This window comes from Parus major, chromosome 5 (assembly GCF_001522545.3).
Source record: "Parus major isolate Abel chromosome 5, Parus_major1.1, whole genome shotgun sequence".
In the NCBI taxonomy this organism is placed as follows: Eukaryota; Metazoa; Chordata; class Aves; order Passeriformes; family Paridae; genus Parus; species Parus major.
Genome location: NC_031774.1, coordinates 35,511,007 through 35,526,944, shown reverse-complemented (window position 1 = coordinate 35,526,944; position 15,938 = coordinate 35,511,007). Strand labels below are relative to the sequence as shown.

Below are 15,938 nucleotides of genomic sequence, written 5' to 3'. Positions count from 1 at the left end.
AAACAAAAGCATCCAGTTCCTCCCAATACTCTGAATACTATGACAGGACAGAGGTATCTGCATTGCCTTTCAGAGTGTTTAGGGTCAAATTTTTTGCTATTTCCCAGTAGGGTCAGAGCTCAAGCTTTGACAATCACATTACATGCACACCAGTTTATCCCCATCCTGAAAACAAACAAAACAAAAGTATTCCATTTCCTTCAAAGAGAACTATAGCCATGACTGAGAATTTGTTCTACAGTTCACTTACTCTGCCATAGACAGTCTTCCAAAAGATTCCAGCAGGATTCACATCTTCAATGCCTTCTGAATGACCTGGGCATTTACCTCATGGTGTCACTATCATGCTACAAAAAAACACCTCTGAAAGATAACAGTTCAGTCCTCTGATTTTCTCAGAAACTGCTTTCTTTGAAGAGAGAAAACAAAATAATACTTGATAGTACTGTGCACAATCCCAAGGAGAATAGAGCTTAATTTCTACTTCCTCAGAAGTATTTCAGGTCAGAGAATCCTTGTATCCTCTAAAGAACACTTGGACCTGCAGATTGTGTTGGTAATAGCACTCAAAACTATTTTAAAGTAAAAAGCAAGAAAACTCTCAGGGCAGCATGCTTCAGGAGCAGGGATGCTGATGAACAATTTAAGGCTCATATGTATGTCCCCACTGCTTTGGTGTCCCAAGTTCAGTCAAAGGCCACATGCTAATGCATGACTCTGTGGGGCCAAAATTCCACACTGGACATAGAGAACTTTGTGCCCCAAACTCTGTAAGAATAACACTCACCCCTGAGGTTAGGGACAAGGGTATATAGGAGTTGGCCATCTCCTCCTCCCTTCTCCACTATCAGTGGAAGGCTTAAAAGCAGCCTACACACAAAGTTCTAGTACAGAAAGGAAGCCCAGCTGAGATAAGCATCTTCACCTCACTGACGTACTGAGAGCTTGTATTTATCCTTCACCATTTTTAAATGGTTTCCTTGCTGGTCCTTCCAGCACTCTTTTATAAAAAGCAAGTTAGGATACAGAAAGGGACCACCCTTATATCTACCTGCTAGCAATCAGAAATCTCCAGACACAAAGTGGTGCATCCCCTAAACTGCAGTGCACATGTAAAAGTGCAGACAAAAGGAGTCAAAAAGAGTATTGTCAGATTTTTATAAACCTCATGTGGGACCTGGTCTGTTCTATAGGAGACAAGTAGTATGATCATGTTATAAATTTCAAGTTCTGGCTTTAAATCAAAAAGAAGAGTAAAGAAAGCAGTTATCTGTGAAAAGAAACTTTCCAACTCTTAACAGTTACATAAAGGACATAAAATTGGGCATATTTGTGTGACCACAAGATAATAGGGTAACAAAATTAAACTAACATTAGAGCTAGACCATCCATTAATACAATATCAAAATTAGATACAACTGTTGACATTCATTTTGTAAAACTTGACATCTGAGTTGTAACCAGTATTTACCTGTAGCAGGCTGACCACCTTTACTATGTTAAAATCCTTGCATCGACATCCACTTCTTTACTAAGTTAAAAAAAAAATGCTTATATTCATACATATGTCAATATATATTTCAATAACCAACCATGGACATCTCATTTCCCATATTTATTTACTACACACTGTTTAGTAATTTCATCTAAATATTTTCAGAGGCAGCTGTTCAAGGTTGTTCGTTTTTTTTTTAAGTTACTTGATCTCTTCTTCCTTCCCAGCTTGCACAGGATCCATGTGACCAAGAGCTGTTACTGCAGAAACTCAGGTCACACTGTTAGGTACTGAGTGGAACCTTCAAGGAGACACCATAACACCTGCACATTGATAGTGCAACTTGAATTTTTTCTATATGCTTCATCAATTGATTGCACTCAGTGTCTGTTAACTCAAAACTTACTACTCCATATGTTTTCTACTTCCATAAAGCACTGCAAGAGCAATTCAGGAGCCCGCAACAATTCTCACCAGTGACAAAGCTGAAAACTGCAGGAAATGATGAGACTAGCCACTCTGCCCTCTCTTCACAAGTTGTGAAGCAGAAAGATCTGCAAGAACAGGCAGATTGTGATATCATAATTTTTGGGAAAATATAAGCTACAGCTACACTGCAAAAATCGGTCAGTCACATAAGCAGCCAGAGTTACCCTGCAAGTCAGCACATCTAACCCTGAAGCACTAATATGCAGTTGTTAGCTAGACTCACTAAAGGATTTCCTTTACACCCTTTCTCAAACTCAAACAATTTCTAAGTAGAAGCAACAATAGTCTTTTGTTGTTACCACACTGTAAAACTGAAAAAAACAGAGCTGCTGCAGTGCAGGCATTCAGTGACACAATTTCATTTTCCATTTCCTAAATCACACCAAACAAAAATCAGAAATGGTCAAATTATTACTAATCAAGTATACTAAACCCTATTCTGCAATACATAAGCACTATGTTGTCAGCTGGGCATCAATGACACTCAGTTCAGCAACAAAATTTCAGTTCTAAACACATATTGTACTCTACAAGGAAGATGAGAACCATGGGAAACAGCCATAAGATGCACTAGCTACACTCTCGGGAAAGAAATTTTCAGTAAGGAAAGGCAGGAAGTGTTCAGTTCACTCATGATGACAGATTAACTTCATCCCTTTCTGATTCCATGGAAACCATGAATTAGTTGAAGGACCGAATCTGACACAAGTGATTACTGATGTTGCACTTTGGGACAGTTACTCATCAGAAACTTGAGTCTGAACATATTTCAGTCAGATTCAGTAGAGCTGCTTTTGATAAAGCAATCTAAATAACTGATTTGTATACTGAGTAAATTACATATAAGATGAATCCTATTTGAGATTAAAGTACTCCAGTATCTGAACATGTGTATATATATATATGTGTGTGTGTGTGTGTGTAAGTATATAATAAAACCTGAGTAGTGTTCAGATTTGAAGATCACCAGGAAGGTTTTGCAGTTATTTCTGCATCAGCCATATGACTCAAGGTGTTCTGAAAAAACTAAGTAAGTACAAACACAAACATGAGAACTACAACCACTACTACTATCAAAGCTGTGTTTATCCCATATCCTTAGCAGAATTATGACCAGTAATGTACAACTCTGATGACTTAAAGCTGACATTACGAGCCCAGTTTTTATTTCAGGTTTAAAAATACCACAGGAAAAACAAACTTAGGAGACCCACGAGAGACAGCCTCCCACCCAAGAAAAACTTAAACACACACTGCACTCTTACTTTAGCAATATTTACTGCTAAATTTCATTTCTGTGTCTGTGAAAGAGAGGGTGCTTTTGCCTTTAAAAATTTAGCAGGCAACTAAACTGAACATTATACACAGTAAGCATCTTAGTATTTTATTCGTTGCATCTTTTATACAGAATAAGCTTCACTGATATTTAATTCACTGCAGTATTTTCTTGATGTAGCAATAAAAGATTACACTATAAACAAAGAACAAAATTTTTACTTGAAATTTTTTTTAAATGTGTGCAATTTTTGCAGTTGACAAACAGCATCACAATTACTGAAAAAAAAAAAATGAAAGAAGCACAAACTACGGCCTGGTTTTTTAATCTCCAATTGAAAATTTTTCTATGTTCTTCATAAATATGGGAAGCTAAACTCCAGCAACTAAAAATAAACATACCTATAAATTCCTAGCAACCAGGATTCAAATAAAGGAGAAAACATATAATAACAACAAAGTTTCTTTTCATTTAAGTTGACATCTGTGATCTATTTACACTATATGAGTTTAAATTCCACAAGATCATGAAGGGTAAGGATTTTTGAAATAACCTGTTAAGCATTACTTAAAATGGCACTTTTGTAGCTCAGGTCTGGGATTTCAGAATTGCTAAAACAGTGAAAGACAATACACTGCAGTATGTCTATACCATTATAACATAAAAAAGAAACTACTCCATAAAGTGCCACTGAGATGGCTCAATCAAAGTAATATACATTTGTATCTTTATCAAGATAGATATTACAGTAAAAATGCTCACATTAAAAAATATAGTTATTATTGTTTGGATTTTCATTAAAACTAGAAGGGTCTACATGAGCCAAAGTATGAGGAATTTGGATATAATAACATGCTTCCTCATTTTATAGCACTAATAAAAATAATAATAGAGAAAGCTCTATTAAAAATCTTTAATAACCACAGTTTAATTTCCTAGTATATTTTAAAAACTTTACTATGTGGGTGTATGTGCATGCATGTCTGCATAAACACACAAACAGATAAAAGAACTTGAAGTGTATATATTACACATACACATATATCCACATTCCTGCACACAACACTTCCATAATGCAAACAGTATGCAGGGACTCTTCCATGTGACAACCAGATGCCACACACCATGCTTTCTTATTTCTCTGTTTATCCAGTAAATGTAATAAACCTTTTGTATTTGGCTGAATGGAAGTGTTAAGATTCTTAAAAATAATGGTGATTTAGCCATTTAGCCACAACATCATACACAAAGAAATGGTACTGCAAATACTGCTGATCAAAAGCTCAACATGAAAGTTTGTCATGAAATGGAATGTAAATTATTCTAAAAATTAGTATCCAAAATTACTTAAATATTATGGCAAAAAACTTGGAATTTATAGAAAGTTTAAAATGTAATTCACATTACAAAGACTGGAGATATTTTATAGATGGAATTTTTAAATATGGATATGACTGGCATTTATTTTTAAGCTTACTTCTATTAGAAATAGACTTGATTCCTGTACAGGTGATGCTTTGTCTATGCCATATAAGTAGAAAAATAAATTCTTTAGCAACCTAGAAATAGTTTATAAAACTCCTGAAGTTTCATTTTCTTTGCTAAACATGCCAAGATTAGTTTGAAAACTATAAATAAAAGCTGTATAGACAACAGGTAAAGTAGAACAAGTTAGGAATACTACAATTTACAGGACAGACTTTATTGTACTATTAGTTCCTGTGTGCTTTGCAATAGGAATAGGGTTGACTTTTCTTTTTTGTTTATGTTTTCTTAAAAAAGATAATTACTTGCAAGAATATAACACAATATCAAGATAATTTATAATATACATGTACTTCAAACAGCAGCCAGGTTTATGGTATTTTAGTAATCTAGAATGATAATCCAAGTCATTAGAAGTACAATACCTAGGACATAAGTGGGAAAGGAAAGTTTTATTTTGGGAAAATGGAGCAAATCAATCTCTTAATAAAAGCCTTAATTCTCAAAATCATCTATTTACTATAATACATACAAGACGATCTTAAATCTTGTTATAATGAAGATTACAACAGTGACCATCATAAAGCTTTTTTTTTAAACTACACAAAACATTCTAGCAGCTGAATGAGCCAAAACTTTCTTTTTTGCAGACCTAAAAAGGTACATTTTGAGCATGAAAGAAAAAAAGCTGCTATGAAAGTCTCACAGGTAGTGTATATCTATGGTCTCCCCTTTGCTACAATTTGTAACCTTCTAAATTTTTTTACCACTATCAAAATATTTAACCAAAAGATTTGTTTAAATTAAGCAGCATTCTTTTACAGCAAAATTGGTACCAATATAAAAGTAAAATAAATGAAAAAAAAAAAAAAAGATAATTTAAAAATACGATGAAGAAAAAAAAAGTCATTTGAAATTTTAGTACAACATACCACAGGAAAAAAATATGAATACAAGTTTATGTGATTTTATATATACACACTCCAAAGAGGTTAATTGTCAGTACCCAAAGTATTTATTGCCATGTATTAGCAATGCATTTTTGTATATCTTTAGAGGGTCACATAAAAATAGATTTAAAGAATAGATTAATTGAAGTCCTAGATTAAAACATTGTTTGGTTTAGAGAATTTTACTACAACAAAAGTCATGTTTATGTATGAAAAGTTATATAACCTTATATGAAAATGTCATGAACTATTTTCTAAACACTACATGTATTCCCAAGTGGGAAAAATTAAAATATCTAAAATATATTAGATTAAGTTTACAAGACCATCAATGATCTTTTAAACATGCAGCTGTTTACAGAATTAACAGTTTTACAAAATGTTTAGTTCGGTAATGGAACATAAAGAAATAAGTAGGCAACATCAAAATTTTTGTACAGTATTTGAAACTCACTTTTACAACAAGCATGTCCTTGGTATTGTGCTGTAAGAAATAATAAGCAAGTTCACCCACCCTTAAACTGTCCACAGGTTTACTTATAAGTAAAGATGGATGGTGAGGGATCGTAAAATTCTCAACAGTGCATTTTGCATTCTTCCATAAACCACCCTAAGCATAAAGTCACATAAGTAGCCAGGAGATTACAAAATAAACTATAGCTGGGCTTTAGTTGTTTACACAGAATGCTTGAATGTGAAGAAAATTGCCAAAAATAGCATGTTAAATAACAAAAACCAGCCATAAAGCAGGCTGTAAGCATTGAATGTTTCATAAATGTAATTTTTTTTAAATCATTTAATTTCTATAGAAAAATTTTATTCACAATATATTGTGACAAACCGTCACAGGAATGATATAGTGATTGCAATAAGGTATCATGCAGCAGCAGCTTTGTACTTTATAGCTATTTTTGCTTTTAAAAATTAAACCTCTCCAGTCATGCTTATCACATAGTTTTTATCTGCAGCGTGTACAAATGAGGAACACAGTACGGGATATAACAAAAAGATGTCCAATCAGCTGGATGGGAATTATTTTTCATAAATATGAAGTACATTACTGTATCCTGAAACATGCATGTCTATAGCTTGTCTCTACTGTCCACCAGCACCAGGCTGCCTGCAATCATCTTCTGGCTATATAATACCAAGAGGGTCTGCTGGTAGCTGCGACTGTATCAGCTGAGGCTGCAGCGGGGGTGGCAGCTGCAGGGGTACCATGGGTTCCACCATCTGCACCGGGTTGGAGGGTGGTGGCTGACAAGCCACTGGGTTGGGTGCTTCTACAATCTCCCCGTTGTAAAAGAAAAACTGACATTGTTGAATGAAGGTCTCTATAACTGATTGGTGGATTTTGGTGGTAGAAAGTAACTCTCTGTTTTCAAAATCAGGTCTCATCAAAGTAGGCCAGAAACAAATCGATAAGTTATCAGCAGTCATAAGGTTGGTCTTATATTGCTGACTAACCCTGAAATGAGAATGATATGCACAGAGTGAATTAAAACCAGTACATGATCAACTAGAAATATTCTCATAGCGCTCTAACTGTAGGCATTATTACTAAACAATCTTGAGATTTTTGCTCCTTTCCTCAGCAATCCATTAAAACAATTGTCCTTGAATATTTTATGCGATTATGCAGAAGAAAATTTAGAAACCATGTCATTTCCAAATTTGGATAGTTAACTAATATAAATCTGATTAAGCTTTTAATCAAGAAAGATATTCAACATTCCACCAGCACTTTGAACAACAATAATAAACAAACTGAAACAGAGTCTTCACTTATTATCTACATTCATTATTGCATTACTATTACCAAACAAAAAAAACCTCCCAAGAATAACAAACCATCCTGTTACCAAATTTATCATCTACAAGTAAATACCTACTCAGAAAAATCAAAATGCTTTTCGCAGCAATAGGCAAACTGGCATCATAATTTTATCTAGAAGTAATTACTGAGAGATACATGAAGAATCATGTGTTAATACATGTGATAAACACCTAAGATATGCATTCAGCTGGGAACATGCATTTCTATATTACAGTAGATATCACAAAGGTAGCAGAGATACAATTGTCCTGTAGAAATAGACAGAAAATAAAACTTCAAAAATTTGTCAGTTACAATTTTGATGATTAACAAGAGCAGCCCACAAGAATTTCTGACAGCTGGCTGTAGTCCATAGATTCAAGAGCTGTGAAAGCCATAGTAAACACTAGAATTAACACTATAAGAAAATACTTCCAGTCATTTACAATGCATATATAATGGTAATGATAAAGCATAAAAAATAGTTTGAAGGTACACAAATACTGCCTCTCGATCTGTTTTGAGTAAGTTTGGATACTATTTCAGAGTAGCAGTAAAATTCATAATCTCTTTGTTAAAAAAATTACATTTCAAATTCATTTACAGATCAAAGAATAAATATAAGCTACATTTTGCTTAGCATTATTATTAACATGCTGTACCCTCACAGTCATTAGACTCAATAAATGAACCAATGGGAACCTACGGCTAGAGGTGAGAAAAAAAAAGGCATTGCTCCTTTTCCCCAACAACAGCTCACAACCAGATTAAACAAAATGAACAATCAACCGCATTCCCTTCTGTGCTTCAACTTTACCTTTGTACTTTCTGAGAGTAAACAAAACCCTACCAAACCTGTATGTTGCTCTCCTCCCAAACTTGCTTTAACTACTTCAGAATCTTCTAAGTGCTCAGCAAATGCCCATTTACCTTCTTCTATGCTCACTCAAAATGAAAAGTGGCATATCTCTCTTGATCCTGCCCACTTTCTCCACTGCCAAGTCTCAGGAATTTCAGACTGTAAACCCACCCTGATCAGACTTTAAAAGATGTACACTGGTGTTTTCCCAGACTTCAGAAGCGTATCATGCCATATTAGTCCTTATGTATGAATGGTCTTGATACCAAGGAATGTGTATAAAACACAACTAGTATCAAAAAAGCCAATGTCAATCCAACACTATCCTGTTTTAAGAGCTCACCTCTTACAGTTAATCAACACAATTACCTGAAATGCTCAGAAAGGTGCTTATAACACTAATGAAAAATTCATCTCACTGTTGCCATTTATTAAATTCTCATGGTTACTGGTCTCATACAATGTGGATAATACTTGTATTTTTTGTTTCAACTATCAGGTCCTGTGGTTGTGGACACACCAAAATATTACCAACCACCAATCATTACTAACTATACAATAGCACACATTTTACTGTAATGATTTAGGATGTAAAAACAAAGCATCTATAACATTAGCTTGTGATGAGAGCTCTTTCATCATGTAGAAGACCGCTTTACTTCATTAAATAAACAATTCATTTGGCAAACAACACTTCCATTTTAATTATATATCAGCATTAATTCACCATTAATTCACCAAGATCCTGTACACAACTGTAACCACCTCTTTCTATATATGCAATTGCTTACATCCAAGCAGACTTCTTGTTGAATGGAATGCAACTACCTGACACTGCAAATGAGACAAAACATGACAGCCTTTCTTTAAGAAAAGATTGTTTTGTTACTAGCAACCTGAAATCACTCATCATTAATAGAGGACCAGACCAGAAAGCAAAGGCCAATGTACATCACTGATGTTCTCCAGTAAATTTCATGAATTAATATGTTTCATTTGTTTGTAGATATGCACACATTAGAATCTACTCAGGAATTTTTAAAATGTTTAGCTCTTTTACTTGCAGCAATCTAGGTACTTAACATTGTACATTCAGCTGTGCTTTGCCAATAGGTGACCAGATGAAGACTTCTGACAGTTCCAAGACTGCCACTCTTCCACAAAAATATCATCAGGTTAATTAAGAGTTAACATTTCAGATAACTAATAACTGTGTCAAGACTGAGATCTTTAGTTGTACTTTAGATACTTGCAAGCGCATCTTGAAATTCTGTAATATGGGCATTTGTTCATTGATATGGTTTTACCTGTTTTAGAGCTGAATTTGTATTGGACAAGAGTACAATGGAAAAATTGTTCCATTTCCCTGAGGAGGAAAATGGACAACTTTATAAAAGTTAAACAAGTTGCATATGTGATAGAGAGAAGTGCAAAAGTAGGCACTTAAATCCCAGAATCTTACACATTCTATGAGAAGTGTAAAAATAGGGAGTACCTACATTCTCCTTGATGACTAAGTAGGAAAGTTAAAGGTTCTTATTTCTACCCCTGTACTACAAAGCTCAGTTAGATCATTACAAATACCTGCAGAAACACAAACACACGGACAGTAGTCCAGAACAATTGAATATCATGTAAAGGTTGCATATGTGTCTATACACAAAACTCTCTGGCTGAAAAGTAACACTGCACAGAGAGAGACAACAAAGTCCTGATGGACAACAAACTGAGCAGAAGCCAGCCAGGCAGCAAAGGCAGCAAACAGCACCCTAGGCTGCATTAGGAGCACTGCCAGCAGGTCTAGGGAGCTGATCTTTCCCCTCTAGCCAGCACTGCAAAGGTCACATCTAGAATCTGGGATCCAGCTCTGGACTCTCCAGCACAACAGACATATGAACACACTGGAGTGAGCCCAATGAAGGGACATTAGGAAGAAGATCATTAAGAGATCAAAGGTCCCTCAGATGAGAAAAAGCTGAGAATGTAAAGACTGCTTAGCCTAGAAGAGCTCAAGCAAAGTCTTATCACTGGTTTTAAATATCTGATAGGAGGGTGTGAAGAAGAACTGAGACTCTTCTGAGTGGTGTCCAGTGACAAGACAAAAGGCAACAGGCACAAACACCCACAGGAAAGTCTCTTAGCATAAGAAAACACTTTTTACTGTGAGGCTGACTGAACACTGAAACAGGCTGTTCTGAGTCTGGAGTCTCACTTCTTCGAGATACTGATAACCTAACTAGACACCATCCTGGGCAATCTGTTGTAATTGACTGTCAAAGTAATGGGGTTGAAAAAAAACAATCTCCAAAGATCCCTTACAACCTCAACAATAATACAGTTAATCTCACTCTATGGATTTCAGAGAATAATTTCATTTTAGCTGAATAAGAAGCACAAGTAAGTTGGTCTTTTTCGGTTTTTTATGACAATATTGTACACGTAAAGGCTCAAGATTATGATGTGACATACATCTATTAGCACTATTTTAGTAAATAGGGAAATAACTTTTAAATATAAAACATTAAATTTCCATGCAAGAGGCAAAATTTAAGAAGAAAGTGTAACCAATTTACTGTTACTTAGAGCTTTGTTTTACATTTTAATATTGAGCACAGGATTTGGGCTCTGTATTCTATCTATACATTTTGATTGAAGCTAGCCCTGTTTTGGCAGGAGGGGGGAAGGGGGAGAGAGGGAAGATGATGTTTAGGCCAAATGACTCAAATTCCTTAAAACCTAGATTAGTCTGTAATTTTAATAGCGATTATTTCCTGGGGGGGAGGATGTGCAATAGTTATAATTAGGTGCATAGTTAATATTAGGTGAAGTTATTCTTCCAAGCTTTTGTTACGTATAGCATTCTCATAACTTAATTGTTGCAATGATGCCAGATAAATATATGTCAATAATATGTGAGAAACATATCTAAGGCTTTATTAATCAACTGTAAGTCCTAATTTCTTTTTCCACATTTTCAATTCTAGTAGATAATTCACTGTTAAAAACACAATCTTTTTTGCAACTATTACAACTTAAACAAAATTGAAAAATACTAAACCTGTTTAGATGTGTTATTATGTATCTGAAGACATCATAGTTCACTGGATGGAATTTCTTCACAATCTCTTTTAACTCGTGTAGCCGTTCTGTCTTATCCATGATTTCTATAGAAATAAGTGACATTTTCTGACACATCTAGAAAGACATACTGAATAAAGTGCTGCTAAGTCTTTTTCCTAGTATAATGGTATAGGTAAGATACCCACAGAGAAATATCAAGTGAGAAAATATTTAATAAAATTCCTATTTTCACAGAGTAACTTTTTTATTACAGAGTTTGTCCTGGTTACTCTAAGCACACAAAGTACACCTGCTGCAAGTTTAACTCAGCACAAAAATGTTTTTCTGAATTTAAGCAGAATTATCTGTGTTCAGCAAATAATTACTTGACTAGCTTACTGTTAGCCTGTAGAATAACAATGTGACAGGGTCATTTCCTGTTGGAGTTCCCTCTGCTTGCAAAATGTTATGACAGAAAGACATTCACATGAGCCTAGAATACTCTTAAACTTCACTGTTATTCAAATAATAAAAAAATCATGAATAGGGCTAGTGCAGCTATTTTAAATATGCTGCTTAAAGAAGTACAAGGATTCTTCACAGGCCCAAAGGGCATTGTTCATGCTTCAAACAGGAAATAATCAACATGTAGGAAAGGAATACAAAATAGAGTAACAATTTTATTTAAAAAAACCCAGCAACTAATGCTGTGGGGATCCATATATTCTGCAGAATCCACTTCTAATCAATGATGATTCATACCATAAAAAGCAATACAAGTTTCCCACTATTACTTGACTGCATTGCTAAAAACAACTTTGATCTACCATAATATCATAGAAAAAAATGTTAAATACAGTCCAGTATATCCCAAATATAAATTTAAAGCAGTATTAATGGCATTTTAAAACAGTAATTATACTTATATTCTAAGCTATTTTAAGTTTTGACTGGAATTTAATGGTTATACTTTTAAGAAAAAATAAAACCAAAGTAACTACATTAAACAAGTAACATGCCTTAAAAAGTACAGAGAAATACTAGAAATAGCTATTTACAGATATCATCAGAAAATACAAAATTTCTAATGGGCTATATATTAATCAAGTGCAGGCCCAAGCCTTGGGCTTACACTAATGCTTCCATGTTTTGAGCAAAAAATACTTTGCAATACTGTACGTCACAGTCATACTCTGTAAAGAGTGCCGTGGTCGCTCTGTAGAACAGCTTGCTGCCAATATGAGACACTCATTTCAAATACAGGAATATTATGAAACGTCTGAAAAATGCTCATAAGGCAAACAAAACTAAGCATCTTACAAGAGTTCAAAAAGAACTTGGAAAAAAAAAACTAAGAGAATTAGAGAATTACCATAATATCCCATAGATGTGTCTGATTTTTAAAGTCTACTTTGAATGTAAGACTTCATAAATTCAAGGGGGTTTTCCTATTAACAACTGCAAAGCTGCTCCACGAGCTTTCATCATTTTTATCACTTAAAAAAATGGAAATAAGTAGCCGTCTCCCAATTAAATTTTCTAGGAAAAGGAGAAATAAGCTACAAACTTATTTTGAAAAATAAATGTATTACATTCATCTCATTGTATATAGTTGTTCTAATTTTAAAGAATATTAAAAAATATGTGTGTCAAAGGAATTAAAAAAATATCCAGTGCAGATAGTCATTTCAACTTACAATGAAGTAAAAATAGAAATAAGGGCAATGGAAATAACACAATTAAATCAAGAAAATGTTGTTTGTTACTTACTTGATGTTTCTAACAACTCTTGATGCAATGAGTAAGGAACTAACGGATCTGGCAGATCTGCAAAAAAAGCTTTCAGAGCCCCAGCCACAGCATTCACTGTTACTCCCATTGATTCTAGACTGATATTATGATCTGTAAAACAAAATTTTAAAAGTAGTAGTTTAAGTAAAATGTACTGTTATCATTCCTTATAATACTTTATGAAAACAATAATTTATTCAAAACACTTAATAAGGAAGGAAAAAGTAAACTTATTGATAATCTATCACACCAACCTACAAGAAATCAAATATAAGAAAATCTGACAGTATTACAAAGCAGTAGAAGATTAGAAAAATAAAGCTGTCTGATTCTCCATGAAGTCTTGAATGAATTTGTATTTGTCATTAACTGGCTTCTGATTAATCAATTTTGCCCAGTAAGAAGTTTCAAATTCTATTTCCCAAAATGCTGCTAAACAGCAAAGCAAGGCATAATAAAGAAATGGCACTTCTACTTTCTTTAATGTCTAGAAGACATTTTACTGTTTTTCACAGATTCAACTTCATTATTAACATCGAGGAATTTTCAATAAATGTTTTCATTTTAAAATATAAACACATCAAAGTGAGCAGCTTAAACTACCAATCACATTTCATTATGTTCTACAATGACAAAGGCTATGTTAGAAATTATTCAGACTTAATTGTTAATGCACATTATTCAAGAGAGCTTTTACTACAGTACCAAGAATTACTATTTATGGGGCATAAGAAGCAGAAGGGAATGCCTTAATGCCTAGGACTGATGAACTGTTAACACAAGGAGCAGCTAAAACTACACTTAAACTCTTTCAAACCTTCAAATGCCACCTAGATAATATTTTAAGAGTGCTTAAGCCAGCTGCAACAAGATTCCCCTCCCACCCTTGGAGCTTCACTGGTAATAACGTGGACTATACCAAAACAACCCACCAGAGCACTACGGACACAGTGCTACGGAAGTTGGTTTGAAAGTGCAATCCTTTTATATCACACTGTGATAAATCTACAGAGAATTCATGTTGTGTTCTGGCTTTAAATAACAAAATCTGATTACCTTGATCAAACTGTTTTTGAATGTTGTCTTGATCTGTTTTATTCCCACTAACACGGTACAGGCCTTCAGTACATAATCCTTAGAAGAGGAGGAAAAACAAATATTAAAAAACAAGTTTATATACTATAAAGCAGAGCAGAACCAGTTATAACTACTAATTCAGAAATGAAAAGTAGGAATACATTTCTTAAGGGCCTAAAAAGTTAACACGTTAACCATTACAGCAATACAGGACTAGAAAAACACAAAATGTCAGTTGTCTATTGAGTCCACTATTCCATTTAACATCCATCAGAGGAAATGACATTGTAAGATAACAAGACTCTGATGCAGATATTTGCTGAAAAATTCCCTTACTAATCTCTATTAAGACTGTTGTTATTTGCACTGTTTTTTTAATAATCAAAAACCCAAATTCTGTGGTACCCACATTTATGTTTTTAAAAACCGTCTTCACAGTTTGGGCTTAACAACTTACTGTGGCAAACAACAGCATACTAAAAATACTCTGCAGGGGAAAAAAAACATCAAAACAAGCATTTGTAATAACAGAATCCTCATCTTTTTATTTCACTGTGTAACACAATTTTGTATATGATAATAACTTAATCTTTAACAATTTATATTTTATAATCTTTGAATCCATTTCTCTTCACTTCTTATCTAAAGTATATTATCACATCATTTACAAGTCTTTCTTTAAGGGATGGGGGAAAAGGGAGAAAAGAGAAAGGTGTTAGGAAGCAACATTCCTCAAGCTTCTCATTATTAGTTTGTTTTACCGCGTTACAGTCATGGTAATTCCATCAGTATTTCAAGGTGAACATTGAACAGTACACCTTAATTATCACATACACGCACTTGCACACTCCATTCCAGTGATCATGCTTCCTACCACACTGCTATCATTTTCTGCCCACAGCTACTCATTGAATGAAAGGAGTCCATCCTAATAATCACATCATTACCCAAGATATTTTCCTTCTTTAATTTAGAACCTATTAAGGAATATAAACAATTTTTAGATCCTTAATTCTTCAAGTTACCTTTATGGGTGCAAAATTATCTATATATTAGATGTCTGTAACACTACATGGGTTTATTAAATATTCCCAGGCTTCACTGCTTAATGAAATCTCTTGGCCTTTTGCCATCATAGGTCAATAACTGAATGCGTTTTAGATCATCATATCAATACTTAACTGCTCTGTCCCACTATTATCCACCAAATGTGTCCTTTAAGTTACCAAGAAACATTAAGAATCCTATTACAGCATTCAAAGCACAGAAAACACTTGACTGGTTCAGAAGGATTATTTCCTTCTTAATGTCTCAACAACAAAACACGTCTCTTTACTGGCTGCATCAAGGATATTTTAATAAGGATTTCTTCAATAAATTTTCATATCCATCATTTAGCTTTCCAATTCCATAGCCAAGAGTTTTCCTCTTGTAAATATACACCTGAACAGTCCCTTCAAAAAACCTGAGCCTTGTCTACTGATATCCATCAACACCACAAGGAGATAAAATTTGGTGGGCACAGGGCAAAAAGCAGTTTCAATGATTCAGTGATTTCCACACCTTGAAAGGAGTTTCAAGCCTGCCTTCAAAAAAAGTGCCCCAAATGTGTTACATGTGATCACAGCCAGAAGCACTTT

The 15,938-nt window shown here is 34.1% G+C and overlaps 1 protein-coding gene across 4 annotated transcripts in view; it reads right to left on the bottom strand.

Annotated features, from left to right (window-relative positions):
• Positions 1-3,121: 3,121 nt before the first annotated feature.
• ARHGAP5 (Rho GTPase activating protein 5) overlaps positions 3,122-15,938 on the bottom strand; it is a 42,000-nt gene continuing 29,183 nt past the window's right edge. For 2 of the 4 annotated variants that reach the window (XR_004497720.1, XM_015630633.3), the window contains exon 6: positions 14,278-14,355. Coding sequence is in view for 2 of the 4 variants with exons in the window: in XM_015630632.2 (XP_015486118.1) it covers positions 6,833-7,163; positions 11,429-11,534; positions 13,201-13,332; positions 14,278-14,355 (647 nt within the window). In the remaining 2 variants the exon portion in view is untranslated. Of the gene's footprint in view, positions 7,164-11,428; positions 11,535-13,200; positions 13,333-14,277; positions 14,356-15,938 lie in introns of those variants that run through there. The other 2 variants (XM_015630632.2, XM_033514862.1) reach the window with 2 other exon arrangements.